The sequence below is a fragment of the Ictalurus furcatus genome, chromosome 19 (assembly GCF_023375685.1).
Source record: "Ictalurus furcatus strain D&B chromosome 19, Billie_1.0, whole genome shotgun sequence".
In the NCBI taxonomy this organism is placed as follows: Eukaryota; Metazoa; Chordata; class Actinopteri; order Siluriformes; family Ictaluridae; genus Ictalurus; species Ictalurus furcatus.
This window is the reverse complement of record NC_071273.1, coordinates 8,994,024-9,019,105: the sequence shown is the minus strand read 5'-3', so window position 1 is coordinate 9,019,105 and position 25,082 is coordinate 8,994,024. Positions and strand designations below refer to the sequence as shown.

At 41.8% G+C, this 25,082-nt stretch overlaps 1 protein-coding gene across 1 annotated transcript in view; it reads left to right on the top strand.

Annotated features, from left to right (window-relative positions):
- Positions 1-1,315: 1,315 nt before the first annotated feature.
- Positions 1,316-25,082, top strand: part of scyl2 (SCY1 like pseudokinase 2) — a 30,446-nt gene continuing 6,679 nt past the window's right edge. Inside the window, exons 1-14 of the mRNA XM_053650175.1 lie at positions 1,316-1,430; positions 5,368-5,563; positions 8,579-8,736; positions 9,626-9,770; positions 13,015-13,164; positions 13,398-13,619; positions 14,179-14,295; positions 14,515-14,640; positions 14,919-15,095; positions 19,721-19,843; positions 19,973-20,086; positions 20,181-20,313; positions 20,546-20,664; positions 20,875-20,975. Coding sequence (XP_053506150.1) covers positions 5,387-5,563; positions 8,579-8,736; positions 9,626-9,770; positions 13,015-13,164; positions 13,398-13,619; positions 14,179-14,295; positions 14,515-14,640; positions 14,919-15,095; positions 19,721-19,843; positions 19,973-20,086; positions 20,181-20,313; positions 20,546-20,664; positions 20,875-20,975 — 1,862 coding nt within the window. The 5' untranslated portion in view covers positions 1,316-1,430; positions 5,368-5,386. The remainder of the gene's footprint in view (positions 1,431-5,367; positions 5,564-8,578; positions 8,737-9,625; positions 9,771-13,014; positions 13,165-13,397; positions 13,620-14,178; positions 14,296-14,514; positions 14,641-14,918; positions 15,096-19,720; positions 19,844-19,972; positions 20,087-20,180; positions 20,314-20,545; positions 20,665-20,874; positions 20,976-25,082) is intronic.

The window sequence follows — 25,082 nt, the reverse complement described above, 5'->3', positions numbered from 1 at the left end:
TCTGAAAAGAGTTTTAACACTATATATGCTTTCTGATTAAAGTGATCGTAGATTTTGTGAAGATTTGAATGGTTATACAAGGGTGCAGAAATTGTATGAGAAAATAATCAGAGCCGGTATAGGTGGTAGAGTAATAATAAGGTTGTGTTATTGCATTAAAAAAAAAGTCTGTAGACACTTGACCATCGCAGCCATATGTGCTTGTCGAACATCTCATTCTAGATTCACTGTTTTAATAAGCTCCACACTAGATTTTGGAGCGTGGCTGTGGGGATTTGTGATCATTCAGCTACAAGAGCATTAGTGAGGTTAGGTACTGATGTTAGGTGAGGAGGTCTGGGTTGCAGTCAGTGTTTCAGTTCATCCCAAAGGTGTTCAGTGGTGTTAGGGTCAGGGCTCTGTGCAGGACACTTAGGTTCTTTCACTCCACACTTAGCAAACCATGTCTTCATGGAGCTCGATTTGTATGCAGGGGCATTGTCATGCCGGAACAGGTTTGTGTATCTTAGTTCCACTGAAGGGAAATCATAATTCTACAGCATACAAAGACTTTCTATGCAATTGTGTAGCAACAGTTTTGGGGAAGAACAACATACAGGTGTGATGGTCGGGTGTCCACATACTTTTGGCCACACAATGTGGAAGCACTTCAAATTTCTGGGATGTATTCGAAATATAACCAGGATTCAGTGTATTAGTTTTCCTATTGTTTTGTGTTTTTTGTTTTGTTTTGTTTTGTTTTGTTTTGAAGTTGGAGATGCTGTAAGTGTCAATACATGATTTTGAATAAATATTGCTGAAATAAAAATTTGTGGCTAATCTGATGATAATTATTGATCAAGAACCTTGGGTGTACTGAAAAAAAGTAAACCTAACTATGAATTTTTATATATTATTATTATTATGATTTTTTAAAAAATATTTTATTTATATACATTTTTATTGTATTTATTATAAATATGCTATATTTGATATTTTATATATGATATAAAAATATGCTGTAACCTGTTGTCTAAGTTATTAGTAGGCCTAGTTATTTTTTATCGTAATATTATTATTATTAATAATATTAATCTTACTGTAGTTATTGTTGTGATGAGACTTTTGTTGCACTAACAGTTACTCTACATTCAAATGCGGAAACAGTGTGACCTGCTCTTAGTGGACCAATCTCTAATAGCACCCTATTCCGTATCTAGTGCCCTACGTAGGGTGTAAAAGCCATTAGTTCATCCCCTACGCAGTGCAGTAAAGCCCGTGAAGCTGTTTGGGACACAGCCTGAGTGTTTCTAGCTCCACAGAATGACTGTTCACGGGTTGTTTTGATGTAACTGATCAAGGCTGCTTTTTCTCGGGCGCTGTTGATCTTCCTGTATTATTATTTATCGAAAGCGGAAATCATTTTGCTGTCACCTGATAACGGATAAAGGGTAAGAATGATTAATTGATTAACCTGTATGAAATAGTCCACTTCGTGGGTGTGTGCTCTCGTTTGACGAGTTAGCTCAGTTAGCTTAGCTTTTTCCGCATCGATACAGTGTCGGCTAAGCTAAGCTAACTGGCACAGGTTGATGGACCAGGAACACGGTGTTGTTATAATAATAATAGTAATGTTTAAAGTGACCACTGTTTAATCTTTAGCCTGCTTTTTAAACTTTATTAGGTTAATTGTTATTATTAGGCACTAATTAGTTCACCTTTTACAGCAGGTGGAGAATATCGTTAACCCTCACAGGTGTCTTTCTAACCCCAGATAACGTCAGCTAACATGCTACAACTGTTTGTTTTTACAATGATTTATTGTCCAGTTTGAGAGCACTGGGTTGTATTTCGAGGCCCAGCATGGAGTTCAGATGTTCCTGTCGGAAGTAATTATTTGTAAAATAGGAGAAATCAGTCGTCATGGTCTGAGTCACCAGTGCAATAGTCTTACTACATCTACACTTTAGAAACGTCACTCCTAGTGTATGAATCACGTGAGACGCAGACAAATCACTTGTGACGCAGGCAAATCACGTGGTTACATCTCACCGTTGTAACGTGCTGAGGGGCTTAAACCAATTGGATGGCTGAGGGGGCGGGGTTACTCTCCACTTTTCTGTTCATTTCAAAAGTACTGTTCGGACCTGATAAGATTTCTGGAAGTGTGTTGCTGCCTTACAACTCCAGGGTCCGTCAGGGTTCAATCCTAAACTCAAGTTACTGTCTGCGTGGGTTTCCTTCGGGTTCTCCGGTTTCCTCCCACCTCCCCAAAAAAACATTCCAGTAGGTGGATTGGCTAAGAAAAATTGCCCCTAGTGTGTGAATGTGTGTGCATGGTGCCTTGTTCCGATTCTACGGTGTTAGTCCTGCTTCACACCCAGTTTTCCCAGTATAGGCTCCATCTCCACTACAACCCTGACCAGTGGTTACTGGTTTCTGAGTGGTGCAGCGGAAACCGTGCTCCCTATCCTCTGTGGATCGCGCGTTTGAAAGGCGGGCATACTCTGTCCTGTCAATCACAGCGACACTAGCCAATTATCGGCATCTGTGAGGTCGTGTATGTGGAAGAGGGCAGAGAGCGAGTTCAGCGAGACCGCGTGAGCAGCAGTTCAAATATATGCGGTTGCTTAGCGTCAAGTGTCTCTTGAGGGCGACGTCCATGTTAATCTGGATAAATTTGGAAACGCATACGTTTTGTCCTTCTGTCCTCACTGATTCTGAGCTTTTGGAAAACGCTCTCCCAAGTGGATGAATTTGAAGACGCCGTTTTCACGTTGTACTGTATCGTGGACCGATAAAACGGAGATTAAAAAACAGTGACGTATTTTTTTAAAGTGGCGTGACGCAGTCACGTGACCCGTTGAACTCGAAGCGAACGAGATGGTGGACGATGTTGTACTGCAGTTGTTGTGCCTGCTATCCAGTTTGATAGCTTTGTTAAAGATTCATGTCGCTTTGTGCAGCCTTCAGATTGCAAGCTTCTTACGTTTTTCACGCATTGCTGTACAGGGATGTGAGCGTTTTCAGACGTTTCAGTGTGGACGAGCAATTTTTGGAAAACAACAACTTAGATGGCGTAAAACATAAAAATGCAGTTTTCAGATCCAATTCAATTTCGGATTAGTGTGGACAGAGCTTGAGGAGATACGTGGTTGGGGGAAGGGTAATAGGCGAACTACTTTTGCATCTGATTTGAAAAACCGTAACAAACGTTTTTTTCCCAGGTTATTCCTGTTTCAGTGGACTTTGCTTTTCCCCCACACAGCTTTGTCCTCTATCTGAACTGTCTGTTTGTAAGCGATTGGAACAGTTTAATGAGGTGACGACAGCCAGTCGATGGTCTGCAAAGCTGCTACAGTAGTGTTTAATTCCCTTTACCCGACTCCAGATGTGTGTGCTCACTGTGAGATAGCTAGGGAAACCCTTGACTGAGACACACGTACTGATCTATCTGTGGACTTGTTGACCGTGAAGGCTTCCAACACGTTTGCTTTGAAGTTAAGAGACAGTAGTCAGTGTATTACAAGCTCATTTCTGAACCCTTGGTCGCGGATTTACAGACGGATCGGCTCCAGCTACATTTTGCCTTACAGATTGTAAGAGCTCTGACTGGCTGATTCGATTTAAACTAAAGTGTGTGTGTGTAAACTACTCAAGTTACATGTAAACTTGGATATACAGACGTGACACTCAATATCACTTATCACAGCGTGTGTTGCCAGGTTTGCTTAATTTCACCCTGAGGGGTTTTAGACCGCCCGTTGTTACTGAGAGAGATGCGTGTTCGGATAAATACTTTTGAGACAAATGATTGCTTTTTTTTTGCGACAGCTAACCCGTACAAGTCCGTTAGACAAGACACCATTGTCTGACATTCGCTTCTTTAGTTCTGGAGCTACAAAGCAAATATAGTGAACGAAAACCTTTTTTGTAAATCCGTGTATAAAACCTCATCCAGTTCTTCAGTAATGTAAGAGAATCACTGCGGTTGAGGGCACAGAGTGACTTGCTTCAATCTATAAACATGAAGAAACATCACGACGTACCCGAGTGTTGTGACAATTTGGGGGCGGCCATCTTGTTCAACACTTTTTTTTTTCTTTTTACTTTTCTATAACAGCAGCTCAGCCAGTAGTGCTGGCTGTAATACAAATCACTGGTACTCATTTTTAGGATTCCTCTGTCAGGAGGAAACCTCTTGTTATTGTTAGTGTGCTTCTTCTTATTATTCCTCTTCTTATTCTTATCTCCCTAAAGTGCCCAATAACTCAAGATCTGAATGGTAAAAAGTTTTTAAATTTGGCACATTGATACTACAGGCCATGAGTAACTCCCACACCACAATTGGCCCATATGAGCCCATAGGTGTCACTACAGGTGACGCTCAAATTCTTCGTATTTTTCCCTCCACCCTGTAAGTCCAAAATGTCTGAAAATTGGTATACATGCCTTATTTCTCACGAGGAGCAAAAAAGCCATTGGGACCCATAAATAGACAAATAAAAATTTGTCCAAAACTACAAAAATCTTCTCATGAACCATAGGTCTGATTGACTTGAACTGTTGTACATATGTGTGGGATACATGTCTTTCTATAGGGTGATAAGCAGTAAGAAATCCAAAAAAATAATGAAACAAACATTTGAAATTATTCGTTAGGTATATTAGATTTCCAGTGGAAAGGAAACATTGGACACTATTTATGCCTTGGTTGTGGGACGTCATTGGATGTAAGAGGGAAATTATGAGCTGATCTAAAAAATTGGAAGCATGCCTTTAATCTCATCAGATGTGGTTGCAGTAGCTGTGATGTCTGTACAGGAAGAGGATGAGGTCGTCGTCGTCTTCTCTAATGTTCTTCTCTGTTCTTTGACCGATCTTTCCATTTTCATTCATGTGCTCTCAAACACTACGCTCACTGAGCTGTCAGTTTGAAAACACTCTCTGCTCTCTGAACCGGTCATCTTCTCCACCTTTTCATTCTTATAGGCCTCTCTGCATTGACGTAAAGCCTGTGTGATTTTATAAGGCTTTTGTTATTCACTCGTAAAGACAAAGGCGAGGGAGGGGGGGGAAAAAAAAAGCAGATGGGTGTGTGAGCTAGCGTGAAAGAGTCCACGAGTAAGTGCGAGCGAGATATTTGGCTGGGAAAGGAAGTGTGTGAGAGAATAGCGCATAACACTGCGTTGCTTAGCACCTCAGGATGACTCTGTGCCCAGGCACTGCTGCTCAACACAGAGGACACCGGTAATTAACCTTGTCCCGTCGGAACACATCTTGTTAGCGTACATTGTTGGATCACTTGGCAAACATAGATAGATACGTCTGGCAAATACGTGCGTGCACCTGGTGCCGTGTGATAGACTTCTTCTCTGATTCTTGTAGGTTGACGGCCGCCTAAACCATGGAGTCCATGCTCAATAAGTTAAAGAGCACCGTTACCAAGGTGACGGCTGACGTCACCAGTGCCGTGATGGGAAACCCTGTGACGCGGGAGTTCGAAGTCGGTCGCCACATTGCCAGCGGAGGACCGGGGATGAGCTGGAGAATCTACAACGGCACGAAGAAGTCCACCAAGCAGGTGAGGAAATTCAAGTGGCGACAAAGTGAGCGATCGTTTCTTCCTCATACCTACTGCACGGTAGTTACACTGCAAATGCTGAAGCTACCCACTTAACCAAGTAGCTCAAGGCAATAAAACACTGATCTGTTCTCTGGTACATGATCGCTGTCTATGATGATGCTGAAGGATTTGATTTTGGAGGGTAAAAAAGGTGTGTGTGTGTGTGTATGTATATATATATATATTTCATTTATTTTAGTTTATATTGTGTATAAGTATTCATGCGTTATTTTTTATGGATGCACAAAAAGCACTGAATTAAACTACGGTCCTCAATTAATAATAAAAACTCCCTTTCACTTCACCTTGTGGTTTCTGTTACTCGCTGCCTTTAGACATATTATTTTACTTTTGATCATGTTTTAATTAGACATTACAGGTCTTACTCGCGCTACACTCTGCATCAGCACGTCTGCATCATGCGTGAGGAGCACCGCGGCCTCGTTACTAACACATCTCTTCCGTTATAATAAACGACAGAATTTACACTGCAAGCGCGCGAATACACCATATAATGGCAATAAACTTAAATTAAACTAAACCTTTTAAGCAACTCGCACCAGTTCCCCCTGCCCCTTACACACAGTGGAGCATTTTGGATATAAACATGTTTGTGTTCGTGCAGCGCTGTTTGATCTCCGCGGTGTTTAATATAAAATGCCCCCCCCCCCCCCCCGCCTTAGAGGACTTTCTTCCTCAGTCATGTGACGACTTCGTCTCCGTCTGATGGAGACTGAGGTCATGTTGGGAATTAAAGGTAACGCTGACAGAAAATAAACTGAAGAAAGTCATCGTATGTGAATCTGGGTGTCTGCTAATGCTAGCGTGCGTATGACGTCATGCGCCATCTCCTAGAAGTGGCTTATACTTCCGGTTAGTGTAAAAAAAAAAAACGCTAGTGTTGTATTTTAGATGATATTACCTTTCTTAAATCCACACACACTACACGGTAGTGCAGAGTGCACAGTGTAAGTGTACAGTACTTCATTTGGGACACAACTTTACTATTTACTCTCCGAAGCGTGTTTTCGGAACAGAAGTTATGTAATGAGTAAATCTCCCCCGTGCCGCACGCAGACCAACTAACGCATAATGAGATTCGATGACAACGATTTTCATAATCGATTAGTTGTTGCAGCTGTAATATATATGTATATGTATTACATATAATAAAATACCAGACATTATGCAACCCTCCACCAATCCTTCACCAACCCTGGTGTGTGGCGCGTTTTCCCTCTCAGTGCGATTCACTGGTGAAGGTCCGGGCAAACCAATCGCACTCTGGAGTGGACTGAAACAATCACCTGAGTGAGGTGGTCTCAGTCCAGTTCCACTCGAACTCTAGTGAGAAAGCGATTCAACCCTGAATCCCATGTTGACTTGGGAGCTGAAGTGCCTCAACGTGTTCTGGAAACTAATAGCAGGATGCGATGCACATAATAATTCAAACTAGTTATTAATGTTATCATCTATCGTTTATCGAGAGCCAGCTCCATGTTCTCCATGCTCGGGTGATTTCTATATGTGCTTGCCAAAGGTTTGTTTACATTTGTGTTTTTCCCTCCCTTGCTGCATTTCTGGCCAAAGAATGTTATTCGATGTGTTGACGTAATTTCCACTGAAACAGGAAGTCAGGGCGGGACATATCGAGTGGCTCCTCCCAACCTTTTAAATAGCCAGTAGCGTTTAGCTTACCTCACAGCCCGGGCTAAGCCGTACTTGACCGTTAGTACCGTGGAATAACGTCTGTCCCAAAGCCGTAATCCGGCACAAATACCTCCCTCCTTCGACGTGGATGAATTCAAGCCGTTTCCTTCTTAATCAATTTACAGTTGGAATACTGAATAAAGCGCACATGTTCGAACAGCCTGAGACGTATTTACAACCCACGCATGCTGATATGATTCCTCTCTCTCAACAGCGCCAACTTCAGTAAAGTGATTTTCATAAAGTTGGGGGCGGGACACTTCGGATTCTAGAGAGCGTTCGATTGGACAGAAAATCTGAGTGCAGAATGATGTCATCATCATCATCATCTTGTTGGTGGTAGAGAGAAACTGTACATTTTGAACGTGTATATCTTCTAAATGCGAATTTTGTCATTGTTTCACAGCACACGAGCTTCTAGATAACCTTAAGCCTGACGTGTTCATACTGAAATCCACCAAAACCGCCATTTTGATTTCATGAGGACAAAAGTACTTTTCCAATGCAGTAATAAAAGGTTTGCTGGTTTACGAACACCGCTCCTGCACCTTGTTTGAGTACACAATGCATTTATTAGAAATCATCGAGGCCTATTTCGATGTACGGAATATTTTTTTTCCTCGTAATTTTGTTGGACATCCCGTCTGAAACATTCGCGTTATCTTGCTGCAGTGCTGGTTTGGTTTTTGTTGGTTAGACTGCTTTAAAGTGATGCAACTGCTAATGACGCGGCATCTTTATATTTGTTTCCTCATGATGGTGATCTAGCATGAATAATAGATAATACTGGTTCATAAACCTGTGTTGGTTCATGGTGTGGTGTTGCGGTAAACCTCATTGTTTTCCGGACAAACGTTGAATATTTATATGTCGTGAACCCCTCCTGTTGTTCAGTTATAATTCGATTATTCATTTCAAAGCAGAAGGTCCACATTTGAATGTTTTAAGATCCCACATGCCGGTTTAGAGACGTAAAAGGAGTCTACTGGAGCACCTTGTATTTTTGATGAAGAAAAGGAGATTTGAGTAAAGATTAAATGATCATGTATTTTATTTCATTATGTAACACTATTTAACTGAAATAAAATAGTCGAAATGGACGTACTATGTTTTTTGGTGTATGATGAAACGACAGTATGCCGGACCCTATGGAAGCCATTTCACTGAACTGTATGTTGGAGAAACTTTACTACCGTGTCAATAAAAAGAGCCAGAAACTTGGAATAGAGCTCAAGTTCATGAAACCTTGTGTTGTTTATACAGGAAGTAGCAGTCTTTGTATTCGACAAGAAGGTTCTCGACAGATATCAGAAGTTTGAGAAGGACCAGATCATCGATTCACTCAAACGAGGAGTTCAGCAGCTAACACGTTTACGACACCCACGCCTTCTCACAGTCCAGCATCCTTTAGAGGAGTCGAGGTGAGCCGCACACACATTCTGTACAGACAGGATTTACAGCATTTAGAGTTCATTCTGAAATATAGCTTTGTGATATGATTTCGTGGCAGAGCGGACACTCTGGCAGACTGTCGAAATGAGCGAAAAGAAGGGAAACGTAAACGTGTTTTTCTCTTTTTTTTGTGAACAGTAAAGCGTCCTCAATAAATGCAGTTCTTGGCTGAAACAGCGGCTCTTGTGTGTAGAGCTTCATCAAAAGGCACGGCTCAGCTTTGTGGGAAGGGACTATGAATAATACATGTAGGAAAGAGAGAATAGGGAACAAAGATGTTCATCTCCTCATATTCACCCTGTACAAACCATATCTGCTTAATCCTAGTGCATAGTACACGATTTTAGCCCCCGATTTTGGGGCTCGTATTATTATATTCTCAGAGGTGAATCGCACAGCGCGAACCCCTCTGAGACTAGTTGTAAGTACAGCAACGAGATAGCAGCCAGCGAGAGCCCGAGAAGAAATCAGATCGGTCTCCTGTCAAGCGCAGCAGATCTGTCATCCATCTGTTTTTGTGTGAGAGGACAAGGGCAGAATGTAAGCATTTGCCAGGTTCTCTTTGCAGAACAGACAATCCTCACTGCTTGCATCACTCCAAACAATGGTTTCGCCACATCGTCTTGCCACATGATAGACATGTGTAGTGCTCATGGCGCTACGTCCACCAAACAACTGATCACAAGCGATCACGTTAACGTCACGTAGCGAGGCCGTGATTCTGAGATGTTGAAATTCGTGTAGTGTGTACATGGATTTATTGGATGAATGGATGAGTCCTCCAGGTGTTACTGTTAATCGTACTCAAATCTCCCTCGCTTTATTTCTTTATGCCCTTTTTTGTTTGTTTGTTTCCAGAGACTGTCTGGCGTTCTGCACAGAGCCTGTGTTTGCTAGCTTGGCTAATGTGCTGGGCCAGTGGGACAATCTGCCTAGTCCTGTTCCCACAGACATCAAAGAGCACAAACTCTTCGACGTGGAGACAAAGTATGGCTTACTACAGGTGAGACAACAGCGAAGGAGAAATCCACATATTCTCGCATTCCTTCTATGAATTATTACATTTACATACAATTTTTTATGGATTTTTATTACATGAACTATGTGAAATTCTTTTGCGGGGTGGGGGGGGGTTTAAATTGTTGCCGTATGGCAACAATGCACAATGGTGGAAAGTATCATATAGTTTAAAAATATCACAAAATTTTGGGGGGGGGGGTTAAATTCTTTCTCTTGAATTCTTAATTATTTTTCTTGAAACATGAAATTTAGAAGATAAGGTGCAACTGCCGGTTTCAGTTCATGAATACACATACCACAGTTCCATTATTGCATGTTGTTGCCATATTTTGCATTTAAACGGAACACTCAAAATATATATATGTGTGTGTGTGTGTGTATATATATATACAGTGAGGGAAAAAAGTATTTGATCCCCTGCTGATTTTGTATGTTTACCCACTGACAAAGAAATGATCAGTCTATAATTTTAATGGTAGATTTATTTGAACAGTGAGAGACAGAATAACAACAAAAAAATCCAGAAAAACGCACATCAAAAATGTTATAAATTGATTTGCATTTTAATGAGGGAAATAAGTATTTGACCCCTCTGCAAAAAATGACTTAGTACTTGGTTTAAAAACCCTTGTTGGCAATCACAGAGGTCAGACGTTTCTTGTAGTTGGCCACCAGGTTTGCACACATCTCAGGCGGGATTTTTTCCCACTCCTCTTTGCAGATCTTCTCCAAATCATTAAGGTTTCGAGGCTGACGTTTGGCAACTCGAACCTTCAGCTCTCTCCACAGATTTTCTATGGGATTAAGGTCTGGAGACTGGCTAGGTCACTCCAGGACCTTAATGTGCTTCTTCTTGAGCCACTCCTTTGTTGCCTTGGCCGTGTGTTTTGGGTCATTGTCATGCTGGAATACCCATCCACGACCCATTTTCAATGCCCTGTCTGAGGGAAGGAGGTTTTCACCCAAGATTTGACTGTACATGGCCCCGTCCATCGTCCCTTTGATGCGGTGAAGTTGTCCTGTCCCCTTAGCAGAAAAAAAACCCCAAAGCATAATGTTTCCACCTCCATGTTTGATGGTGGGGATGGTGTTCTTGGGGTCATAGGCAGCATTCCTCCTCCTCCAAACACGGCGAGTTGAGTTGATGCCAAAGAGCTCCATTTTGGTCTCATCTGACCTCAACGCTTTCACCCAGTTGTCCTCTGAATCATTCAGATGTTCACTGGCAAACTTCAGACGGGCATGTATATGTGTTTTCTTGAGCAGCGGACCTTGCGCGCGCTGCAGGATTTCAGTCCTTCACGGCGTAGTGTGTTACCAATTGTTTTCTTGGTGACTATGGTCCCAGCTGCCTTGAGATCATTGACAAGATCCTCCCGTGTAGTTCTGGGCTGATTCCTCACTGTTCTCATGATCAATGCAACTCCACGAGGTGAGATCTTGCATGGAGCCCCAGGCCGAGGGAGATTGACAGTTCTTTTGTGCTTCTTCCATTTCCGAATAATCGCACCAACTGTTGTCCCCTTCTCACCAAGCTGCTTGGCAATGGTCTTGTAGCCCATTCCAGACTTGTGTAGGTCTACAATCTTGTCCCTGACATCCTTGGAGAGCTCTTTGGTCTTGGCCATGGTGGAGAGTTTGGAATATGACTGATTGATTGCTTCTGTGGACAGGTGTCTTTTATACAGGTAACAAACTGATATTAGGAGCACTCCCTGTAAGAGTGTGCTCCTAATCTCAGCTCGTTACCTGTATAAAAGACACCTGGGAGCCAGAAATCTTTCTGATTGAGAGGGGTCAAATACTTTTTTCCCTCATTAAAATGCAAATTAATTTATAAAATTTTTGACATGCGTTTTTCTGGATTTTTTTGTTGTTATTCTGTCTCTCACTGTTCAAATACAACTACCATTAAAATTATAGACTGATCATTTCTTTGTCAGTGGGCAAACGTACAAAATCAGCAGGGGATCAAATACTTTTTTCCCTCACTGTATATATATATATATATATATATATATACATATATATATATATATATATATATATATATATATATATATATATATATATATATATATATATATATATATAATTGTTTAAAAGACAGAAAATAAATGTTAACTTATCTAAGATAGTGTTAAATTTTTTCTCTCTAAGTAGTTTTGGCTAAATATTGAAAAATTACTCAAATTTTGAGAATCCTCCGATGAGGCGCAATAGTCCAATTTTTTTTATTTCCTACTTGTACAAAATAACCGGAAGATATGTAGAACATGATAAATAAATAAAAAAAGCACTGGGTTACGCAGTGGCCATTTGGAAAACTGATTTCTGGTCCAGAATGCTTGTTTGTGTTTGGATGCGATTCTTTGTCCGCCATTTTATAGACTGCTCTACGGGCCACATCGTGTGGTTCGCCGTTGAATAACGCGATTGGTTGACTAATGTACTTTGTTCACAATAGCGAGATAGGCTTTGTGGTCTGATACAGAATGCTTTCTGGATGTGTGGAGTCGAGACACAGCTTTTACAGATAGTCTTCATGTGAATCGTTAATGGTAGTTGAGTAAAAACACAAATTAAATTAAGAATGCATTAATAAGAACAGTTACAGAGTGCAGCTGTTGTCTGTTAATTAATCCGGCGTATGACCTTTTAAATGTGTAGGAGAATTAATACATTGTTGTAAACCAAAGCCGTCCAGGCATGATGAGAAATCTCTCGTAGATACACTACCAGCATTATCAATATGAATATTGATACGATATTGATTACGATTATACAGTAGCAATAATCGTAGGAATTGACCCATTAATTTGCAGAGCAATAGACTCAAATGAAGTATATTCCGGAAGAGATATGACTTTCCTCTTCTCATTCTATAATATCGCTAAACCCCCACCGCGGCCCGAGGCACTGGGTCTGCAGGTGTAAACATGGGGGAGCAGATTGATTCAGTTGAGTGAAGGCATTGCTTTGTTGCCACGTCCAAGTCAGACAGAGAAAGACAGACTTACGGTCCGAGATCAAATCATGCACAATAGGACAGCGATTGAATGTTCCATAATCCAAAAGTAAGATCATTCTTACCAGTATTTGTGTCGTCTAACCTGGCTAGCTTTGCTAGCATGCTATGGTCCACGGCCTGTGGATATTTCTTTGAGGGACGAGGATCGGAAGACCTGAAAATATACTGAAAACTGTCCTGTGTCTCCTCTACCCAGATTTCTGAGGGATTGTCATTCCTGCACAACGGGGTGAAGATGGTGCACGGTAACCTGTGTCTAGAGAACATCGTCCTGAATAAGAGTGGCTCTTGGAAAATCATGGGCTTCGATTTCAGCATCTCTTCCAGCAACCCATCAGATGCAGAGGTCAGAAACACTGCATATAACACTGCATAACAACCTGACTGGTTATGTAAATGTGTATGGGGCTGTCAGATGAATTCAAAATCCATAACAATCAAAGTTTTCGGTTTTGTTGTTGCTACCCGCCATCTTTAACCCGTCTCACTATATAGGATATAATGTAATGGTGTTGAATGTGGATGAAATCAAATATATACGTTTTTATGTGTGTAAATGTGTTTGCTTTTGTGTCATAGCCCAAATACGTATGTAAAGAGTGGGACCCCAATCTGCCCCCTCTCTGCCTGCCTAATCCGGAATACGTGGCTCCGGAGTACATCCTGTCTGTCAGCTGTGACTCTGCCTCTGACATGTACTCGCTGGGTGTGGTCATGCATGCAGTCTTCAATGAGGGGAAGCCGGTGTTCAAGGTCAATAAGCAGGATATTTATAAGAGTTTCAGCAGGCAACTAGACCAGGTGAGACTAAAGTGCTTGGTGTAAAACGGGGCGTGATTTATTTATTTTTTTTCCCTTTTCCACAAATGTATTCAATCAGTCAAGATGCTTCATGTCTGAAGTCTGAAGTCTTTAGTTTAGCACTTTAAAGGAAGCTGCCAGGTAGCATTTTGAAAAAACTATATGGCTGAATCATCACATTCATCCAGATTGGGTTGCATGGTTCAGGATCTCAGTTTGTTTGGGTTTCTGACATCATATGACTCGCTGTTATCTATTTAAAAAAAAAAAAACAGGACTCGAAGGAAGATAGGTCAGAAGGGTTTAGTATCACGTGTGTTCATGCAGACATATTTGTCTCCCAGAGTGCATTCCATGCTCGTCTTGTAATTCCTCCTCGGCTCGCCCTGGTTCCAAAATTTGTTCTTTGTTTAATAAAAAAATAAATAAAACCTAGTACTGGGGAAACGCCTCATTTCTATTTCGAGTCAATAGCTTTTGGATATATGCAGAGCCCCACATGTAAATCGATAAGATCATTTTTAACTGGAGCCGAGCTCTCTTCCTTCCTCTCCTTCAGTTGAGTCGTCTGAGTCCAGGAGTGCTGAGTAAGATCCCGGAGGAAGTGCGAGAGCATGTGAAGATGCTTCTGAGCGTCACAGCCAACGTGAGACCAGACGCAGACCAGGTGACGAAGGTGAGATCCTGTTCTGCTGCAGCACGTCTAATCCAGCTCGTTAAGAGCTTGATGAAGCTCAGGAGTAAAACCAGGCGCATTGTGCAAAGGAAAGTGCACATTACAGCTGAAATCCGATACGCCTAATTTAACCAAGAATTATGTAACATGAGTAAAGCATTGTATCACATCACGACCAGACGGATATAAGCTGTTTGTGTGTGCTTTCTTTTCTCTCAGATCCCATTCTTTGACGACGTGGGTGCAGTGACTCTGCAGTATTTCGACTCATTGTTCCAGAGAGACAATTTACAGAAGTCCCAGTTCTACAAAGGCCTTCCCAAAATCCTTCCCAAGCTGCCCAAGGCAAGGAATAATGACCATGTGATCTGTAACCACTGTCCCTTGATATTTCTCTCTCAGCTGCTCTTGAATATCCCTGTCTTGTCTCCATCTGACTCAGCAGTACTAAATATACGTAGCCCTGATCAGTCAGGACTCGGTTGTGTAGTTATTAAGCCGTATACGGCTTAAATGTGCCGAGGGAAATGTTTGAGCCATGTGACCTGTGCACGTACCATACATTTGTGGTTGCCATGATTGGGCAGCAGTTTGTGTTTGAGTGTTGTTCTTCTCTTATACAGAGAGTGGTAGTGTACCGGATCCTTCCAGCCCTCACCTCTGAGTTTGTGAATCCAGACATGGTGCCGTTTGTGTTGCCCAACGTGCTGCTCATAGCAGAAGAGTGCACCAAAGAAGAGTACGTGCGTCTGATCCTACCAGACCTCACCCCAGTGTTCAAACAGCAAGAACCCATTCAGGTACATGGTGTATCCAAGAACACATACCCACACACATTATAGTAACAAATGACTTATGATATGTTTAGTTTTATGTCAAGTTACTGTGAGCAACGAGCTGATGCTGCCACATTAGATCGCTTTGTCATTGTGATCTTTTGCAGTTTTTTGTTTGTTTGTTTGTTTTTGGTGGGATTGCCTAAATGATAATGAACTTAATGTTAGAATTATATTGGCCATTGCACTGCACATGCGCACAAGCGTTCATGTAACGACTGCCATTTCTGTCAGTATCACTGAGCGGTGAACACGACTGGAATGAAATGTCTTGAGCACTGTCCTAAATGCTCGCTTTTACAACATCTATCACTTCAGTGAACTTTGAGAACGACCACACGGATGTTTACGGTGTGGCTTTTGAGACACGGCCAGAGAAAAAGTACCTTGTTGCTAAGTGGGGTGCGTTTAGTGATTCCTTATAGTGTAAAATATTCCAAATAATTCTCTGATGACTGTATGTAATGTAGTAACTGCACATAGTGTAATAAGTATTACATTATTAGTGTAATCTAACATTCATAATGTAATCATTTTCTCAAAATGTAATAAAATCTTGAGCACATAATGTAATAACGATTTTCATATTGTGAGAAATTTCACATTATGCCTTTTTTTAGACATAAATACATTGGTATTCCATTACAGTACTTTATCTAAATCTAGTCTTATTCTACCTAGGAAATGCACCAGATTTAAATATTCATGCAATTATTATTATTATTGTTGTTATTATTATTATTTCTGTACATTACTTCAAATTTCTTCAATTACTGTATCTGACAATGAAAAGATACTGACAAATGACAGTGCAATAACACGGTACAATGTATAGCCTACATTATAATTATTACATCATCGTGTTTTTGGTGAGTTTATAATGTAATAAATTTCTCCTAATAAAAAACTCGTTATTACATTAATGAGCTCAAGATTTTTACATTTTGAGAAAATGATTACACAATGAACATTATATTACATTAATAATGTATTACACTGTGTGCAGTTATTACACGATGCTTTATTACATTATGAGTTATCACAATGCCAAACTCCACTGTTCCATTGAACATCCAGCGAAGTTTTAACGAAAGAACAGGATAGAAATCTGTTAAAACACTGCTCAAAAACCGACCGAATCAGACTCTCGTCTGAGAAACTTCCGCATTTGTGTAAATTCTAATAAACGTTGCTTGTCCCAGCTTTCTGTCTCACATCAAAAGAAGCTTACGCAAAACTTTAACCCATATTAAAGATCTCCCACTTTACACTGAAAGGATTAAATAGGGGAACATTGTGGCTTGTAGTCACTGGGAAGTCATCTATTATACAAACTTCACACTACGTATTTTGTCCATAAGCACAACGTTAATTTCAAAGTCTGGGCCTTTTATATATATTTGTAACTGTGAGTGAGGACACGCACACGTACACACGAGATGGATGAGTCCCACGTGTGCCACTATGTTAAGTTAATTCCATGGCTCCACGTTAGTGAGTAGTGGTGCATACTGTAGTGTTCACTGGCACACACACTTCACATCCTTCCAGCTGGCCTATTCTTTCCTCAGTGGATAAGTGTCGTCACTTTTTCTCCTGAACCTCTTTTCTTGTATTCGTTTCCTTCCTTCATGCTCTCAGGCCAGCAACATGGTGAGTGGTCTTTACAACCTGTCGTTCAGCGTGTTGTGATTGTTCATGTTTCATGGTTGCATCATCTGGCGTTTTGTCCAATAGTTCCAGTAGTTCCAGCACTAATAAATTATTCATTACTCACTTTTTATTTGTTTGTTGTTGTTCTGTAGAAGTTAGTAGTGAATATTAGAATATTAGTGAATATGTTGTAGCAATCTGGTCTAACATTAGGTGACTTTTTAGTTAGATATTCTTACTTTATACCATGGTCACTGAAAAACTCATTTGACATTATTTCATTACTTTTTTATATTGGAAACAGCTCTAACGTAGATGCAAATCTGGAAAGTGGTAGAAAATAACCAATTATGCTGTGCAATTATCACTAAAACCCCCCCGCAAAAAAACATGATGCAGTTGAACTAATACGTAATTATACAGAAAGGAATGACTCATAGGCTGCACTGTGAAATGTTTTTATTAAGTTTGCTGTTTTAACATTATTCAGTTTTGATACTTTAGTAATCCTTAAGTCTTTAGTAAGTAAGACATACAAACTTTCTGTTTCTTAAGCAAGATGATACTGTGCCCTCCACTAATATCATCACCCCTGGTAAATATGAGCAAAGGCGGCTGTGGAAAAAGTGCCTCTATTGTTTAACCTTTTGATATTTTGTTTAAAATATTCACAATAATACTCTGCTTTCATGGATATCCAACGATTGCAAGCAAAACACAGGTTTATCAAAAAAAATTTTTGTCAATTCTTTGTGCTAGCTCCCTTTGCCAAGATAACAGTTCTGAGTCTTCTCCTATAATGCCTGATGAGGTTGGAGAATACATGGTGAGGGATCTGAGACCGTTCCTCCATACAGAATCTCTCCAGATCCTTCGAGGTCAACTCTGGTGGACGCCTCTTCAGTTCACCCCACAGGTTTTCTATGGGGTTCAGGTCAGGGGACTGGGATGGCCATGGCAGGATCTTGATTTTGTGGTCAGTAAACCATTTTTGTGTTGATTTTAATGCATGTTTTGGATCACTGTCCTGCTGGAAGATCCAACCACGGCCCATTTTAATCTCTCTGGCAGAGGCAGTCAGGTTTTCATTTAATATCTGTTCATATTTGATAGAGTCCATGATGCCATGTATCCTAACAAAATCTCCAGGTCCTCTGGCAGAAAAACAGCCCCAAAACATTCAAATTAAGACGCTTGAGTGTGTTTTTGGATGAGAGTAGAGGCTTGTTTCTTGAACCCTTCCAAACAACTTGTGGTGATGTAGGTGACTTCAGATTGTATTTTTGGAGACTTTCTGACCCCAAGACGCAACTTAGTTCTGCAATTCTCCAGCTGGGATCCTTGGAGATTTTTTGGCCACTCAAACCATCCTCTACACAGTGCGTTGAGATGATATAGACACACGTCCAATTCCAGGTCGATTCATTACATTTCCAGTTGACTGGAGCTTCCTAATTATTGCCCTGATGGTGGAAATGGGCATTTTCAATGCTTGTGCTATTTTCTTATAGACACTTCCCATTTTGTGAAACTCGGCAACCTTTTGCCACACATCACAGCTATATTCCTTGAATTTGGTCTATGTGTTACCTCATATTTATACCCCTGTGAAACAGGAAGTCATGGTTGAACATTTTCTTGTTCCTAGTCACCCAGGTGTACTAAAAAAAGTAAAATATCAATGGGAATATGCTTTAAATATATTTTTCTCATATGAATTCATAGGGGTGCCAATAATTGTTTTATTAAGGGTTTTTTTTTTTTTTTTTTTTAAATAAACCTGTGTTTTGTTTGCAATCGTTTGATATCCGTGAGAGCAGAGTATTTTTGTGAATTTTTTTAAGCAAAAGATCAAAAGGTTAAACAATAAAGACAGTGTAATAAATAACGAGTTGTGCATTGGCTCTGCTTCATCTGAATTGTGAGTTATCTCTTCCGTAAGGAATAAAAGATGATTGGGAGTGTGCTTACAGTAATATAAATAACAGGGTGGTGTGATACCCTGTCACCTCCCTGAAGTGGATAATGTCTCTATAGCAGCATGTCCTGACGTGTTGTATTACTTTTATACCACAGCAGTGTGCCACCGATTGCCGTGTTTCATTGATTTCTGAATGACAAAGCATATTTTTTTAACCATGTATAGTTCCCTCTCATTTTATGGCGGCTATAAGATTTCCTCACCAAACTTTCCTTTTTTTTCCCCCCCTTCCTCTCTTTTGAATTTAATAACTAGGAGGTTTTTTTTTGGGGGGGGGGGGGGGTTTGCTCAATTTTGCTGCAGATCTTTTCACAGTTTGATTTTGTGCTTTTTTGCGGCGAACTACTCGAATCGGCAAAATTGCAATTGCGCTAAATTGTTTTGCGCGGTCTTTCACAGTGACGTTTGTTGGTAAATGAGACCTTTTAGCCGTACTCATGTTCGACCCGCTGTGGAGGTTTGGAAAAACTTGCAAGCTTCTCCAGATATTGCGGCGTTTGCTTGATTTTGCGTTCATTTCTGCGCTCAAAAAATCCGTGAAATTCTGGAGGGACGTATAAGGCAAAAACATTTTTTTTTTTTAGCTTATCGTGTTGACTTTCCTGTGTTGGAAAACTGTTACACAGCACTGACACTGGAGACTCCATCTACAAATCTAAACTGAACATCCCCTTACCGAAAGCTTCACCATATCAGTGATTAAACATGTTTCTTTGTTAAATAGCAACACATTTTTAAAACCCGTTCATCATGTGGCGTGGCTGCCTTACAAGTCCGTGTGATCTGCCTTGCAGCCGGCGCTTCTGTTAGAGAAAATGAATCGACGCTCAGATTTGAGAATTCTGCAGCGCTGTGGTATAAATCTAGCCTGCCAGTCTGTTTTGGTGTGGACTGTGTTTAAGAGTTCTGTCTCTCTCATCCGCCTTTTTCTCCTGCTCTCTGTTCACGTGCTCAGATTCTGCTAATATTCTTACAAAAGATGGACCTGCTTCTGACCAAGACGCCGTCTGAGGACATCAAAAACAGCGTGCTCCCTATGGTGTACAGAGCACTAGAAGCTCCGTCTACTCAAATCCAGGTAGCCATGCCGTGAGCAGCGTGCATGCTTGCTGAAAATAACAGATTATTGATGTCACATGCTCTAAATAATCAGTGTGCTTAAAACGTACTGTTCAAAACCCGTGCTTTAAAAGGATTTTGTTCGCAGGAGTTGTGCCTGAATATTATCCCCACCTTTGCCAACCTGATTGACTATCCGTCCATGAAGAACGCACTTATCCCCCGTGTCAGATCGGCTTGTTTACAGACTTCCTCTCTGGCAGTGAGTGCTCATTCTGCACGTATAAAGATGAAAAGTTTTGCTTTATGTGGCACATGCATTTTTTTTTCCCCCCCTTCTTGCTTTCTATTTTTAGGTGAGGGTGAACTCCTTGGTGTGTCTCGGGAAGATTCTGGAGTATCTAGATAAGTGGTTTGTCATCGACGAGATCCTGCCATTTTTACTTCAGATCCCCTCCCGTGAGCCTGCTGTCCTCATGGGCATTCTGGGTAATTGGTTTTATCATAATGAGTCATAGGCAGTGTGGGTCATTAATTGAATATCCTGACTTGGATATTTGCGCCCTGTGACTAATAGTTAGCTTTGAGGGCAAACACTACTGAGGATCGAATAACAGAAAATAATTAGGTGTACCACAATGGCACGGAGAATTTGGCCCAAGAGTGGTTTATAGACGTGTGTGTCTGTTTGCAAGTTGTGAGAGCTTGTTTGTTTTTACAGGCATCTATAAGTGCACATTTACCCATAAGAAGCTAGGCATCCCAAAAGAGCACCTTGCAGGAAAAAGTCTGCCTCATCTGGTTTCCCTTAGTATCGACAACAACCTTAATCTCAACCAGGTAAACGCACACAGAAATCCTCTACGCATAAATAAACTCTGGAGGCCCGGCTGAGAACGGGGAACAGCTAACATTGCTTATAATACGACAGAATGCTTGCATAGTGGGTTCTGTACGCACGCACGCACACAAACACACACACACACACACCTGCATCTGCACCTGCACCTGCTTAAAGCCCTTTGATTCATTCAGTTCACTGTGTTTCAGTTTAACTCTTTCATGGCCGTGATCAGAGATATGCTGAGTCGGATGGAGGCGGAGCACAAGACCAAGCTGGAGCAGCTCCACAGCATGCAGGAGCAGCAAAGGTGCCAGTTCTCTCTCTGTCTCTCTCTCACTCTCACACTCTCTCTCACACTCTCTCTCTCTCTCTCTCTCACTCACTCTCTCACTCACTCTCTCTCTCACACTCTCTCTCTCTCTCTCTCTCTCACACACACACTCTCTCACACACACTCACTCACACTCTCTCTCACTCTCACACACACTCCCTCACTCTCTCTCACACACTCCCTCACTCTCTCTCACACACTCCCTCACTCTCTCTCTCACATACTCTCTCACATTCTCTCTCACTCTCTCTCACACACACTCCCTCACTCTCTCTCACACACACTCCCTCACTCTCTCTCACACACTCCCTCACTCTCTCTCTCACATACTCTCTCACATTCTCTCTCACTCTCTCTCACACACACTCCCTCACTCTCTCTCTCATACTCTCTCTCACACACTCTCTCTCTCACACACTCTCTCACTCTCACACACTCCCTCACTCTCTCTCACACACTCCCTCACTCTCTCTCACATACTCTCTCACTCTCTCTCTCTCACATACTCTCTCACATACTCCCTCTCTCTCTCACACACTCACTCTCTCTCACACACTCACTCTCTCTCTCACATACTCTCACATACTCTCTCACTCTCTCTCTCACACACTCCCTCACTCTCTCTCTCATACTCTCTCACACACTCTCTCTCACATACTCTCTCACATACTCCCTCACTCTCTCTCACACACTCACTCTCTCTCTCACATACTCTCACATACTCTCTCACTCTCTCTCTCACACTCTCTCACACACTCTCTCTCACACACTCTCTCACTCTCACACACTCCCTCACTCACTCTCACACACTCCCTCACTCTCTCTCTCACATACTCTCTCACTCTCTCTCACACACTCCCTCACTCTCTCTCTCTCACATACTCTCTCACTCTCTCACACACTCACACTCTCTCACACACACTCTCACTCTCTCTCACACACTCCCTCACTCTCTCTCTCTCACACTCACACTCTCTCTCACACACTCTCACACACTCCCTCACTCTCTCACTCTCTCTCACACACTCTCTCACATACTCTCTCACTCTCTCTCACACACTCCCTCACTCTCTCTCTCTCTCACACACTCACTCTCTCTCTCACATACTCTCACATACTCTCTCACTCTCTCTCTCACACACTCCCTCACTCTCTCTCTCATACTCTCTCACACACTCTCTCTCACATACTCTCTCACATACTCCCTCACTCTCTCTCACACACTCACTCTCTCTCACACACTCACTCTCTCTCTCACATACTCTCACATACTCTCTCACTCTCTCTCTCACACACTCCCTCACTCTCTCTCTCACACTCTCTCACACACTCTCTCTCACACACTCTCTCACTCTCACACACTCCCTCACTCACTCTCACACACTCCCTCACTCTCTCTCTCACATACTCTCTCACTCTCTCTCACACACTCCCTCACTCTCTCTCTCTCACATACTCTCTCACTCTCTCACACACTCACACTCTCTCACACACACTCTCACTCTCTCTCACACACTCCCTCACTCTCTCTCTCTCACACTCACACTCTCTCTCACACACTCTCACACACTCCCTCACTCCCTCACTCTCTCTCACACACACTCCCTCACTCTCTCTCACACACTCCCTCACTCTCTCTCTCACATACTCTCTCACATTCTCTCTCACTCTCTCTCACACACACTCCCTCACTCTCTCTCTCATACTCTCTCTCACACACTCTCTCTCTCACACACTCTCTCACTCTCACACACTCCCTCACTCTCTCTCACACACTCCCTCACTCTCTCTCTCACATACTCTCTCACTCTCTCTCTCTCACATACTCTCTCACATACTCCCTCACTCTCTCTCACACACTCACTCTCTCTCACACACTCACTCTCTCTCTCACATACTCTCACATACTCTCTCACTCTCTCTCTCACACACTCCCTCACTCTCTCTCTCATACTCTCTCACACACTCTCTCTCACATACTCTCTCACATACTCCCTCACTCTCTCTCACACACTCACTCTCTCTCACACACTCACTCTCTCTCTCACATACTCTCACATACTCTCTCACTCTCTCTCTCACACACTCCCTCACTCTCTCTCTCACACTCTCTCACACACTCTCTCTCACACTCTCTCTCACACACTCTCTCACTCTCACACACTCCCTCACTCACTCTCACACACTCCCTCACACTCTCTCTCACATACTCTCTCACTCTCTCTCACACACTCCCTCACTCTCTCTCTCTCACATACTCTCTCACTCTCTCACACACTCACACTCTCTCACACACACTCTCACGCTCTCACACACTCCCTCACTCTCTCTCTCTCACACTCACACTCTCTCTCACACACTCCCTCACTCTCTCACTCTCTCTCACACACTCCCTCACTCTCTCTCTCTCTCACATACTCTCTCACACACTCACACTCTCTCTCTCACACACTCACACTCTCTCTCACACACACACTCACTCTCTCTCTCTCTCTCACATACTCTCTCACTCTCTCACACACTCTCACTCTCTCTCACATACTCTCACACACTCCCTCACTCTCTCTCACACACTCACACTCACTCTCACACACTCCCTCACTCTCTCACATACTCTCACACACTCTGTCTCACATACTCTCACACACTCTCACTCTCTCACACACACTCTCACTCTCTCTCTCACACACTCTCTCTCACACTCTCTCATACTCTCTCTCACACACTCTCTCTCACACTCTCTCTCTCACACTCTCTCATACTCTTTCTTGCTCACTCTCTCTCTCACACACTCTCTCCCACACTCTCTCACTCTGACTCTCTCACTCTCTCTCTCTCTCACTCACTTGCTCTATCTTTCTCTCTCTCTCTCTCTCTTTCTCTCTCTCTCTCATTTTAAAAACTACAAAACATTCACAAAAGTTAGGTTTCTGTTGACTTCGATGGAGACATTTTTCATTTTAAGGCAGAACCCGATTGCTAGATAACTTACTGCGGTTGAGCAGCTTCGACAGCGTGAGTACAGGAAGGATGTTGGTTCTTCTCTCACGTTGATTCGTGGAAGTGAAACAGAGCTCTGTAGAGCTAGTCTCTCTCAGGGACATTTGTGTAACGCGGCGTCACCTTATTATGACCGACATTTGTGTTTACACGTTGTAAAGGACACATTAATGACATGGTGTTTATAACATTATAACGTACTGTGTAGCAGCTCGTTAGCACTGTAAAGCTAGTGATATTGTTTATTAGTTTATTAATGTGGACAGTTTCCTTTCACATGTAACTGTCAGAAATGAATAGTTAATAGTTTTTAGAAAGATAAATAGTTTGTCCTACTACCTGGTCCATTGCTTGTACAGACAATGAGTTTGTATATAGGTTCGTTTTCTACTAGAAAACCTTTTTTTTATTTTTTTTTTTTTTATAACTGTTGACAGGAGCGCCATCGCTGGTAATAGTGTCTTCATTAGAAGAGTTCGGGGGGACTTCATCTCAAATGAACAGATAGACATACTTATTAGATCAAATGCTGATAGTTACTGATAGTTATATTACTGGTTACTGATAGATAAAAACTGATAGTTCAGATAAAAACATTTAAAAAGTTGCCATACAGCTAAAGTATTGATTCATTTTCTGCTTATAAGCTTTTATGTGAAAATATGAGTTTATAAGGGCATGAAGATCAGCACCTGTGTGAGTATGATTTTGACTAATATCCAGCGTAGTGTTGTGAGTCTTGATTTCAAAAAGATACTTTGGCAATCAATCTGTAAATAGCAAACATATTGATACATATTGATCACTAGCTGTAAAGTTCTGATTTCGTCTTTTTTTTACGAATGCAAATCTCTTACCAAATCAAATAAGTAACTAAAAAAAATGACCGGTTGGAGCAGCGTAACACCGACCAACAAGGAGACCAGAGCAGAAAAAATGTTAGTTTATAACAGTTACAGTTAAAGCCACATCTGTACGACTCTGCAGTGGTTTAGCCTTGTCGCTTGAGCCACTAACTTGATCTCGCCAACCCGAGTCAAATGACCAATTAGACAATGTCTGATCAGTGGTGATATTTTTACA